At 48.2% G+C, this 12,480-nt stretch overlaps 1 protein-coding gene across 1 annotated transcript in view; it reads right to left on the minus strand.

Annotated features, from left to right (window-relative positions):
- Positions 1-475: 475 nt before the first annotated feature.
- The window catches only part of TNS3 (tensin 3), a 245,918-nt gene continuing 233,913 nt past the window's right edge, over positions 476-12,480 (minus strand). Inside the window, exons 27-30 of the mRNA XM_008063105.2 lie at positions 6,534-6,702; positions 3,171-3,239; positions 3,059-3,085; positions 476-1,168 (exon numbers count right to left, since the gene is read on the minus strand). Of these exons, the coding sequence (XP_008061296.1) occupies positions 1,024-1,168; positions 3,059-3,085; positions 3,171-3,239; positions 6,534-6,702 (410 nt within the window). The 3' untranslated portion in view covers positions 476-1,023. The remainder of the gene's footprint in view (positions 1,169-3,058; positions 3,086-3,170; positions 3,240-6,533; positions 6,703-12,480) is intronic.

Below are 12,480 nucleotides of genomic sequence, written 5' to 3' on the forward strand. Positions count from 1 at the left end.
GGACGTTCCCATCAGAAGGGAAGTCATCCACAATTGGAGAAAAGACAAGCCAGAGGGTGAAGCATCGGGGGAGGCTGCTTGAGGCAAAACCAACTTTGGGCAGCATTGCATGTGGGAACTCCACAGTGTGGCCTGCACCTTCTATTTCAGGGGCCAGGTGCCTGTGGTGAGTCCTGCATGGGGATGAGCCTCTTGGAATCACAGCTTGGCAGGCTGCAGCATTTGACATCGGTCCGGCGTAGCAATGGCAAATTGTTATCATAAATAATTTGGCATAAGTAAAATATAAATTATATAGAAATGGCGTCTCAGCTTCCTTCCTGCTTCTCCTCTCAGGGTCCTCATGGGCTCTCCCTGGTCCAGCCCTCCATACGAGCGGAAGGCACGGAGCTACCACCACGTGGGGGTGGGGTCTCTCTGACGTGTTGTGTCCCTTTCATGATGCCAGGCTTCCACCACCCTTATCCTCCCATGGCAAAGTCCCCTTGTTAGAGCCCCCGCTGAGTTGCGGGAGGGCCTGACCTGAACAAACCGTCAAACATGTGCCCCTTCTCGGTTTCATTAGTATCTCTGTCATGGGAAAACCCAGGTGAGGGACCACGGCCCTCGGGCATTGGTTGGACGGGAGCACTCCTACCCACAGTGAAGCACAGTGGCCACTCAGCACCTCTGCCGTGAGGGCTGGGAATTCCTCATCCCCTGAAATGCTGGTGTGCCAGGAACTTGGGGACTGCCACACATTCTACGCTCTCTTCTCACGTCCTTTTCCAATAGGAACCCTGGGTGGGCATGCTCCAAAAGCACTTGGCCACAGAGATGTGTCAGATAAGAAGTCACTTTTAGGAAAGGTCACTCAGCGGTGACATTTGTTCTTGCGTTTTGCAGAGTTGGAAGATCGTCTATCCTCCTCCACTGGAATGTCAGGGTTATCAGTTTGGTACAAAGTGGGGGCCCCGCCCTTACCCCACTGCTGTCTCCAGGGTCTTGAGAGCCGCCGGCGGGTCTGGGCTGCCAGGGTGGCTCTCAGATCTTCTTTGGGGAGCCGATCATGACCTTTGACACGAAGTTGACGATGGCACTGGCAGGCTGCTCAGGGTCATGCTCTGCAAACAGGTGGCACACATTGTCCGTGGCACTGCCCTGCTTCCGGGCCACGAATCCAAAGACTCTGCAAAAGGGAAAGTACAGGTTGGAGTGGTCAGTGTCCCACAGAGCACCCAACATCCTTGGGAATGTTTCTGCCTCCTCTGGCCCCAGCAGCACCCCCGGAGGACTCTTAAATGCTGTGAATTCAAAAGCCTCCCGTGGACCAAGCACCCCCTGGTCACCTGCACACAAACTTTACCTCCAGCCTTCACAGACCTGCAGGTAAGATGTATGAGTCCTGCTGTGCAGGTGAGGACCTTGCAGCTGGGAGAAGGTGAGTGGTCTGTGCATGGCGTGAAGCCAAGCTGAGACTCAACTCACTCCACAGATACTTCCCCAGGCCAGGGTCTGAATCCTCTGGGTACTTGTCCAAGCAGATTCCTGAGGGCCAGCCCTACGTACTCATCTCCAAGGGGAGGGAAAGAGGACTCTGGGATCCCATCAGAATGTACCCAAGTCCTGCCTGGTCTTTGCCACTCCCACCCACTGGGGACAGAGGGGAAATACACCAAGAAGTCTTCTCAGGCCTTGTAAGCCTGGGTTACAGACTGCAGTTCAGGAAGCTGATTAAAAAGAACAGCACATCTAATTATTTTCTTAGAAGAACTGAAGTCATTATCTTAATAGGCTTTTATGCACCCTAAACTTAACACAATAATAACCACTATCCCCACCCAAATCCCTGGCAGAACTCTCTTCTTTTTCTTAGAAAAATATTTTTTGGCTTTCATTTCATGGTTTCCACACCATAAAAGGGGCCAGCCAATCACACTCAAGTAACTCTGAAGGAGTCACAAATTCCAAGCAAAGAAAGCCCAGGGTTACCCTTGCCAGTCAGAGAGGGGGAGTGTGCTCAGAACATAGTTCCCCCGGGGCTTCTGGAGACCCTTCATCACTTACCAGCTCCCTGGACAAACAAGAAATTTGAAATAGAGTACTGGGCATGGTGGCTCATGCCTGTAATCCCAGAACTTTGGGAGGCCGACGTGGGAGGATCACTTGAGGTCAGGAATTGGAAACCAGCCTAGGCAACACAGTGAGACCCTATCTCTACAAAAATTTAGCCAGGAGTGGTGGTATGTGCCTGTAGTCCCACCTCCTTGGGAGGCTGAGGCGAAAGGATAACCTGAGTCCAGGAGGTCAAGGCTGCGGTGAGCTGTGATCATGCCACTACACTCCAGACTGGATGACAGAGTAAGACTACTCCAACTCAGAGAAATACAATAATAAAGTTAAAAAAAAATGAAATCGAATCCTAGGGAAGGATGCTTGTGGTGAGACACTTGTGGTCATTAAATCTAGATAACGTGGAGGAAAGCCAACCTGGAAAAATGCAGCTAGTTATGCCTGCAGGTAGGAGGTTAGGACAAGGTCCCTTAGCCTGCCCAGATGGCAATGCTGAGCCCGGAACGAGCCCATGCCAAGCAAGGCCACAGGTACTCAAAGACCAGGGGAAGGCCCACTTGTAAGGAGGACCCTCTAGAGGATGCCTGGCCTGCTGCAAAGCAAGGGATGATGAAAACTGGCCTCCTCTGCCTTTGGTAAATTGGGAACCCCCCTTGCTCCTGCACACAGGGGGCTCTTCCTTCTAGCTGTGCAGACCTCAGCACTGCTACAGCCCACCTCCTTGCCCAGCTGGCCAGAATGGCTGTGCCACTTGTCTCCTTGTCTCTATACCACAATATTAGATGACAAATGTAAATGTTGCGCTGTGGCCGGCAGCCAACAGAAAAGTCAACATCCAGGCCCTTGCTATATAATGAGAAAACTTTTACTTTTTTCTATTCTTTTAAAGCAATTGGTATGACTTAAGTCACTTTCTAATAAGGCACCCTCTATGGAAATCTGGAACAGAATTAAACTTTGGATTGCGATTGTACATGGAGAATATAAATAAATTCTGGCCACTTACTTTGAGGAAGGGCCGTCTTTCATCCACCTTGCAAATGAAAGAGAAAAGGGTAATGTCACTTTTTTACATTAAAGAGTAAAACAATTGCTTAATAAAAATACAGATTTCTTACTTCCGGTCTTGTGGGTCCAAGGCACAGAAAATCACACTGTTCACGGGGTAATGCCTCCGGAAGAAGAGCCTGTGGAAACACAGGGGCAAGAGGATGGTTTCCGTTATTGGGGTCTCAGGGTGGCCACCGGCGATGCACTGGGCAGGCTCCCCATACGTGAAGATTTGTGGCATAGATAATGGTTTTATAGTTTCACTTATCATTTGGAGAGAAGACGAAACGTGTGCAAGGTCAACAGATGACTTGGAGTTGGGCAGAACGGTTCTTTGAAACAGTGAATGGAAGCACCACAGATGGTGAAATTATCTGCCATGTGGAAGGCGGGAAATCAGGTCAAGAAGCTCTAATGAGAGAAGTTGATGGGGTGGCAGACGGGCATGAGGAAGCACTTCGGGCCCCACTGGATCCTGTTGTCTGCACCACCGTGGGGGAACCACCAACTGCCTCTGAGCCTTGGTTTCCTTTCCTTGCCTGTGAGAAGGGGGTCTTGACATCAGCTCCCCCCTTTCACAGGATGGGCACACAGATCAGATATGGTAACAGATCAGAGAGCACTTAGTTAACTCAAGAGGACTTATTCCTCAGGGAAGGGATCCACGTGGTCACTGGTACACCCCCATGGAGACCTTCATCCAGGTTCAACTGCGCTTCCTATTGTCTTCCCAACAGTGCTGCCCGACCAGACCACTCAGTCCGCAAGGGACGACCATCATAACACTGTGCTCTGTGTCCAGGCTGGGCCAGTGTAGGTGGCATTGGGGGCAGCAGCTCTCCTCCCCTTCTGGAGGAGAGCTGGAGAAGCGTGCCCCCTGATGTTGATGGTTTTGCACTGGTACAAGGAGAATACCCTTCTGGAGAAGGAGAAAAGGGCCAGCAGGCGGGCAAGGGCAGAGGCAGAGCCTGGATTCAAGGTCACCCTGCAGTCACCCGTGTCCCCTCCCCCATTGCCTTTTAAAGCTGGTTGTTGGCAAGATATCTCTCCTTTGTCCAGAATAAGCCAGTCTGAACTCAAATTCTATCTCTTGCCGTATGAAAGATCTAAACTGATACAGACATAACTTATCTCCAGGGTTTTTAAGGATACAGGGAAATGAAAGAGATACAGAAAATTCAACACATCCCTGACAAGGGCACACAGAACAGATCCCACGAAGAAACAATTGATCCTCCAAGGGCAGTGTAGAGGACAGAACAGTCAATGCTGAGGCTTTTTAAGAGGCCTGACCCTGACCCTGAGTCCACCATGCAGCTGAGCCACACCTAACCCCGATCCTGAGTTTACCATGTAGCCAGACTACACCTTGACTCTGACCGAGTCCATCAAGCAGCTGAGACACAGCCCTGACCCCAATCCTGAGTTTACCACGTAGCCAAACTACACCCCGACCCCGACCCTGAGTCCACCATGCAGCCGAGACACAGCCCTGACCCTGATCCTGAGTCTACCTTGCAACCAAGCCACACCCTGACCCTGACCCTGAGTCCACCATGCAGCTGAGACACAGCCCTGACCCGCCCTGATGCTGAGTCCACCCTGAAGCTGAGTCACAGCCCTGATCCTGACTCTGAGTCTACTATGCAGCCGAGCTGCAGCCCTGACCCTGACCCTGAGTCTGCCGCATGACCGAGCCACACGGGGCACTTGCTGAGTACTCTTTATTCAGGTCACCAAATCCCGAGTTTAGTATTCTGGTGTACGCTTGAAAGATGAGAAAACCTAGCATCGTGGGATTAAGGATCTTGCCTAGGTTCACCCTGCTGTTCTGTTTCGGGGGGCACTGAACTCGGATCTGGCCAGCAAAGTCCACTGTCCTGCCCCATGTTTCCTTGGTTATAAGAAAAACCCGCCTAAGCTCACTTCACCCTAAAGCAACGGAGAGAAGATTCTGCCTTCAACCCCACACGCAGTTTGGGCAGGTGAAAAAAAGTCGCGTCTAAGGAGGGACACGCTGTGAATTGGGCACCCAAGAGGTGTGTGGGCCCTCAGGGAGCATCATGGGCAGAGGCTTGGGCTGCTCTGTTGGCTCGGCCTGCGTCAGCTCCAGCCATTGTGCTGCTTCCATGTCTGATAACGACTTGCCTCCTTCGCCGCATGGGCTGTTTCTCTAACAAATACACAATAATTGCATCTGAAAGTCCTTCAATCCTAACTCAAAGGCTCTGCTCAGGAGACAATTAGGGAATTGTGGGAGGCACAAGCCTGTAGTCACTCTGTTCTATGCTCTTGCTAGGGGCTTAGTAAATGTTGTCGGCAGTGGGAACAGCTGTGCTGCGAAACTGATTCTGCAGCGGCTCTGACAAGTCATTTGCAACCAGCCAAGGGAAATAGTATGTATCTGTGTCATACTCTTGCCTGAAAGGAAAGGAGCCCCCAGTTAAAACAAAGATCAGTGAATCTGATCAGTTTTTCGGAGTGTATTTCAAAAAGTGACTTAAATCTGAGCTGTCGTTTTTTTAAAAAGTGACTTAAAACGTTTTCGCATTTGCAAATTGTGTGTGTAATATTAAAGAACTAACTTAAAAAAAAAATTTTTGAGCCAGGCTCGGTGGCTCAGCCTGTAATCCCGCGCCTTTGGGAGGCTGAGGTAAGTGGATTGCCTGAGCCCGCGGGTTCGAGACCTGCCTGGGCAGCGAGACCTCATCTCTACAATAAATCAAAAAATCAGCCGGGCATGGTAGCACATGCCTGTAATTCCGGCTACTTGGAAGGCTGAGGCGGAAGGATCGCCGGAGCCCAGCAGGTCGAGGCTGCGGTGGCCGGGAGCGGCCACTGCACTCCAGTCTGGGCAACAGAGAGACTCCAACTCAAAAAAAAAAACCAAACAAAAAATTTTGGCTGGGCTCGGTGGCTCAGCCTGTAATCCCACACCTTGGGAGGTTGAGGTGAGTGGATTGCCTGAGCCCGCGGGGTTCAAGACCTGCCTGGGCAATTTGGGGAGACCGTGTCTCTACAACAAATAAAAAAATTAGCTGGGTGTGGTAGCGCGCGCCTGTAGTTCCAGCTACTTGGAAGGCTGAGGCAGAAGGATCTCCAGATCCCAGCAGGTCGAGGCTGCGGTGGCCGGGAGCGGCCACTGCACACCAGTCTGGGCGACAGAGTGAGACTCCAACTCAAAACAAACAAACAAAAATTTTACTGAGTTCTGAGAAAAACCCTTCAGGATAAAGACTAGAAGTTTATTTGTGGTTTAATTTAATGTCAACCACTTAGACAGACGCTAATGACTAATGGCCTCCAGGACAGGCAAGGCTTTGCCTGGATAACCACTCCACTACAGAAGAGTGAGGGAAGGCCTCCTCCTTAGCTGTCACTAGCACCTCCCCCCCCAACAGACACCTCCCCACCTGCCTCCAGGCACTTACTTCCTCTGATTGTCTGTCAGGGTGATCCCCTGGGCTGACACTTTGAAGTGCACGACTGTGGACACAGGGGGTGGCTCCTGGACCAGGGTGATGCTCAGGGCCTTCTGGACCGCCTGGTGGCCGGTGAGGGACTCCATCTCTACAGAGTTCAAGTACCACACATTGCAAGCTGCAAGACACCAACAGGGATGTGTGTTAGCTGCCACTGTCAGGGCAGATGTGTCCCATTCACATGCAGGCAGTGGCTGATGTGAGTTTGTGAGTGACTCGCATGAGTGGTCTGTGCTGGGTGCTTTTAAGGCAAATGTCCTTTGCCCCCAGTTCTGAAAATGTGGAGCGTGAGCTTGCTCCCATGTCAAGGTGGAGAATAAACAAGTGACTAGTAGGAAGCAGACCCTACTCCATGTGGTGCGGCCTTCCCACCACCCACAGGAAGTAATCTACTTGCTCAGCTGCAATATTTAATCCTGGCATCCAATGTGGAGTCCAAGGCACGTTCTCTGGCCTCAGTGGAAGTCTGCACATCAGTCGCCTTAGCACAAAAGTCCAACCACCGTTAAACGTAAGGAGGCCCCGAGAAATATCAACAAGGGAAGCATGTGTTCTGGAATCCCAAATAACTGCCTTGTGTGGAGATCTCAAAGCGGTGGGCGTCCAGAAAGGGCTGCTGAGAGAAGGAAGGGCTTGCAGTGAGCTCAGAGCACACACTAGAAAGAGCTGGGACAGCCTAGCCTCGCCTGTGTCCTGGCTCCCCACACTGCCAAGGAAGGGCTAAGCATCTTCTTCCCAGTCACCTCCTTTGGGGGGAAGAAAAATGATTGGGTTTTATAAAGAACCCTGCTCTCCCTGCAGGTCAAGCAGATGCACACACGGGACTGTGGGGCATGAGGGATGTTGGGATATCCATACGAAAGACATTCAGGCTCGGTCTGAAGCTCACTCCCAAAGGACGCCAGGGCCTCACCTGGCCAAAGACCCAGAAGCTTCCTCCTGAGGAACAGAAGTGCTCTGGCCCACGCGCTCCCCTCTCCGTCACACTTGAGTCTCTCTTTGTGAGCAGGTGGGGGGTCTCAATTCCCTGTTGAAGGCCCTCTACAGTGTCACTAACAGAAACCAGTGCTTCCCTGTGATCTACACCAATGGATCCGAGCACTCAAATGAACAGTCTGCACTCAGCTGTGAGCTGTGCTGCTTCCCTTGGCAGTGTTCTCTTGGGCGCAGAGGGCCTAGGGAGCAGCTCTACTTTCTCTTCTTTGCCTCTGGTTTCAGCTGTTCAGAGGGGGCAGGGGCCATGTCTGTTGGAGGGTGTGCTGGCAGATGTTCTAGTAGGGGTGCTGGCAGATGTTCTGGCAAGTGTGTCGACAGGTGTGCTGGCAGATATTCTGGCAGGTGTGCTGGCAGATACTCTGGCAGGTGTGCTGTTCTGGCAGATGTGCTACCAGATGTCCTGGCAGGTGTGCTGGCAGGTATGCTGACACACAGACTCACTGATTGGCTGGGATATCACTGAGTGTCAGCGTACAGGGCTACTTAGGACTTTCTTGACCATCCCTTCTCTCCACAGCAAAGGCCACAATTCACTGCTAATGTTTAAAGTTTGACACATTTTTGAGGGTTTGAGCTGGCCATTCTGGATGATAGCTTGGTAATATTTATCAGGTAAATCAGAAATGCCTAGAAGTAACCTATACGTCCCATTTATGAGAAGATTTAAGAAGGAAATATTCCATAACCACATGGGATAACAAACCTACAGGAAGAGATATTTGTGCCACATATTTGTTAGAGTGGGCAAAATTGGGAAGAGATTATATCCAGACATAGAGGAAGGGTTAAATTAGTCCCCTCTATGGAATACCAAGCAACCAGCAAGTGGTAATCATGAAAATCATATAGCAACATGGAAAAACATCGTTGGTAGTCAATTGGGAAAGCACAATAAAAATGATCTCTTCTACGATTAGAACAAGAAAATAAAAAGCATGTGTGCATAGGAACAGGAGTTAGAAAGAAAGCTGGGAAACTTAAAACAGATTTCAGGAGGGTGAAATTCTGTCTTTAATTTCATTAATATTACTGTCATGCTGATCATGCAGTTACATAAGAAAAGGGAAATTTTGACCTAACTACTAGGAAGATTCCACAAAATTGACTCAACCTACATATTTTCACATGGAACCATGGGCCCAGAACTTTGCTCTCCTGCAGGCATCATCAACAGCTTTTTAGTAATGAGCCCAGCTGACTGGAGTCTGGTAGGAGTTTGGTATTTGGAGAATACCCCTCCCAAAAGACAAAAAGTCTGTTGTTATTCCTCAAACCAGAGAAGGAAATGCTGCCACTAGGGAGGCAGTTCCGTGGAGGACATGGCAACCGACCAACACCAGGTGGTAGACAGAGAACAAGCAGGCGCAGCGGTTAATGCTGTGGTTGTTCAACGGGACTGTCCAGTTCCACTTGCCAAGTGCTCTTGGCGTGGGGTGAAGACTCTACAGTGCCTAGGGAGATGTTAACCAGGAGGGTGTCCACAGCATGGAGCTATGTAAACTGCTAGGATACTCTGGAAAAGCAATTCAATAACACAGACAAAAGTCTTAGGTTCACGCGTTCTAGCCAAGTAGTATCACATGTGGAAATTTGTCCTAAGGCAACAATCCACAATTTAGAAAAAAAATGCAGAAAGACAGTCCCCCAAGCATTGTTTGTAGGACTGAAAAATTAGAAGCATGCTAAATGAATAAACACAAAGAGTTTAATTACATGACTGACCATTATATATCACCATTAAAAATGAGACCTGAATTATGCTTATAAAGATTACGGGTAAACTTATTCCACTAAGAGAGAAAAAAATATTTTAAAAAAACCAGCATAATCCCAGGTACGAGGAGAGAGGTAGAACAGAAACGAATCTGGTTGACATGAGAAGTGGTATTTGGGCGGGAGAACAATCATGCCCACCGTATAACCTTATTCCCAAAATTCAAGAAACAGGTCTATTAGGAATTCACTTTTGCCTTTCTTTTCTTTTCTGTATTTCCCCTTTTTAAACTTAAAGAACACACATGATTTTGTGAAAAAATATATCTACAATACGCTAAGCTAAAAAACACAACCACAACATTTCTGGGAAATCTATCGGAAGTCTGGTACAAAAGCCTTTCTTTTCAGGATTATACTACATTCCTCTGGTTCCACAAGACAGAATTAAGAACTGAGGCTGAAAACATAAATAGAAATTGCTTTAGAGATTGGAACAAAAGCATACTGGCATCGGTATCAAATGAAAAGGGATTAAACTGAAAAGAATCAAAAGTTTATTCCCATCTTTCTGAGCTCTCTGACTCTGCTAATATTCCTGAGTCTCGGCTTCCTCAATCTTTATAATTAGGACATTGGACACCATCGTCTCAAAGGACTGTTGCACATCCGGAAGTCTAGGACTCTAAGTGAATTATAACAACAAATGAAATTCAGTTTAGGAAAGAAAACACATTCAATTAACTAGAGGAGATCAGCGATTGGATAGTTCCATCATCTTGCTACAATGCTTGTTTCGCACTATTCTAAACAACTACAGTCAATCTTCTGGATTAAGACACTACCAGGGCCGTTCATTGAGGTGGTTTCACTCCTCCAGCGGCCGATCTGCTGTCCTGATTCCTTGCCTAGTCAGTGTGATGTTGAGTGGAAAACTCACAGCTCTCAATGTGTTTGAATAAGATATTTTTAAAGGAAAGAAGCTCTAAGCAGTCACAATGTAAGCCTCATCTATAAATGCCCAACTCAGATGATTAATAGGACCTCAAAGTTCTGAATAAGTCTTATCTCTAAGACCCACCCTTACAAAACAACATTTAAAGTTCCTGACACATGTCATATGCTCTTTAAAAAGACAGAGAAGTGCACTTAAAAAGTGACAAGCTGGAAGAGAGGAGCAATTTTTAATATCTAAAAACAAGGACTGTTATGGTACATTATTACTATTAACTGATTCACTTATTCATTTATTAATTCAGCACTTATTGGGTGAATGTTGAATAACAAGGACACTTAAGGAGAAACAAGAAAGGTGATAAGAAGATATTAAATTAGAAGACCTGAACGCAAAGGCAGGCCTGTGTGCCCTGATGCTAAGTGCGTGGGGCTGATTGAGTAGGGCTGTGTCACTGAGAGGACACGGATGCACCCAGATGTGGTAGTTGGGTGCCAGGTCTGGCTCTGCCACTCAGGAGCTAGAGCTGCCACTTCAGGTGCTCTGTCTATAAAACGGGATGATAGAATGCCACCACAGAGGCTCTGGGAGGGATGAGCTGACGGGCTGGGTAAGAACGAGTGCTCTGGAGTGCTGCCATAGTCACTCTTCGATGCTTTTCTTGAACTTTGCTGTCCGTGAATTGCCATTTAAAAACCGATAATTCAATGTTTTCAATATTTCAAATACACTTTTAAAGGTACAACTAAAAGGAACAAAGCAATCAGAGTGGATCTGATTTCTTAGCCTCATCTCCCAGATCAAGAGTAGGGGTGAACTGCTCACCAAAGAAGCCTACAGCAAATCCCTGTCTCCTCCGGACACCTCACTGGGACACAGGGCTACACTGTTCCTTTAACAGAAGGAGACAATGAGCCATGGTAAGCTTTAGGGAGGGACCACCTAAAACAAACTTAGCAGCTGTTAGCTTGACTCTGGCATGAGGAGCCACTGTCTCCCTTGGTTACCACGCTGTGGCTCACGACCAGTCCAAGCTGAAAGGTGGGATCTGGCTCTCACAAGGGCAAGGGTGAGGTTGGTTTCCCAGGAAAGAGCATTCCTTTTGGGCCAGCAAAACAGCTCCCAGGGCATTTTTCAATGTCCTAGTCATTTGGTCTTTGCAGTCATCATGTGGGGGTAGATTATTATCCCCACCAACCAGATACAAACTTCAGGTCTGCACTGCTAAGTGATTTGCCAGAGAGCAAAACCCTGAGTGGCAGAACCTGGCCTTGAACCCATGACCACAGTTATACTTTTCATTTTGGAGCTTTGAGTTTTAGTACACTTGCAATTCTGGACAAGCTCTTATCACCTTTATTTTGGCCAAAGAAACTTATCCTTTAAGGAGAGTCTAAAGAAAGTTCAGCACTATAAGTATTCCATTCAAAGTCAAAGTGATTTTACATTAGCTGGGAAGTAGGCATAGAAGAATAATACAGAGAAAAATAACATAGAAGAATAATACAAATGGTATAGGAGACAACAAGAAAATATCTGTAAGCTTCATATACTTTCCTTGAGGAGTTATAGCTATAAAGTAAGTACTCTAAAGGTATAAGGTACAGAATGGAGCTATTTCGAGTCCAGTCTTCCTCCAGACTCAGAAATTCCCTCTCCAACATTTCTGACAGTAAGTATCTACCTTCATGAAAGACTTCCAACGGGGCAAATGCAGAGTTTTGAAGTCCAGCAGGCTCCATTGTCCTCTCTAGCTGTGTCCCTCCTCATGTCTGCAGAACCCAAGAGCCCTAGGGTACGTGTCTTGTCTACGACCCTCTTAAACTGGGGCTACTAGGACTGCATTTAATCCTGTAAAAGTAACCTGGACCGGAATTGGTAAGTGATTATAGTAAGGCTGCTGGATACAAAGTTAATATACAAGTTAATTGCTTTCCTATACATCGGCAATGAACAAATGGAATGTGAAATTTAAATCATAGCCGGGCTCGGTGGCTCAGCCTGTAATCCCGTGCCTTTGGGAGGCTGAGGTGAGTGGATTGCCTGAGCCCGCAGGTTCGAGACCCACCTGGGCAGCGAGACCTCATCTCTACAATAAATCAAAAAATCAGCCAGGTGTGGTAGCGCATGCCTGTAATTCTGGCTACTTGGAAGGTTGAGGCAGAAGGATCACCGAAGCCCAGCAGGTCGAGGCTGTGGTGGCCGGGAGCGACCACTGCACTCCAGTCTGGG

This window comes from Carlito syrichta, unplaced genomic scaffold (assembly GCF_000164805.1).
Source record: "Carlito syrichta isolate Samal-C Ts95f unplaced genomic scaffold, Tarsius_syrichta-2.0.1 Scaffold306591, whole genome shotgun sequence".
Classification (NCBI taxonomy): Eukaryota; Metazoa; Chordata; class Mammalia; order Primates; family Tarsiidae; genus Carlito; species Carlito syrichta.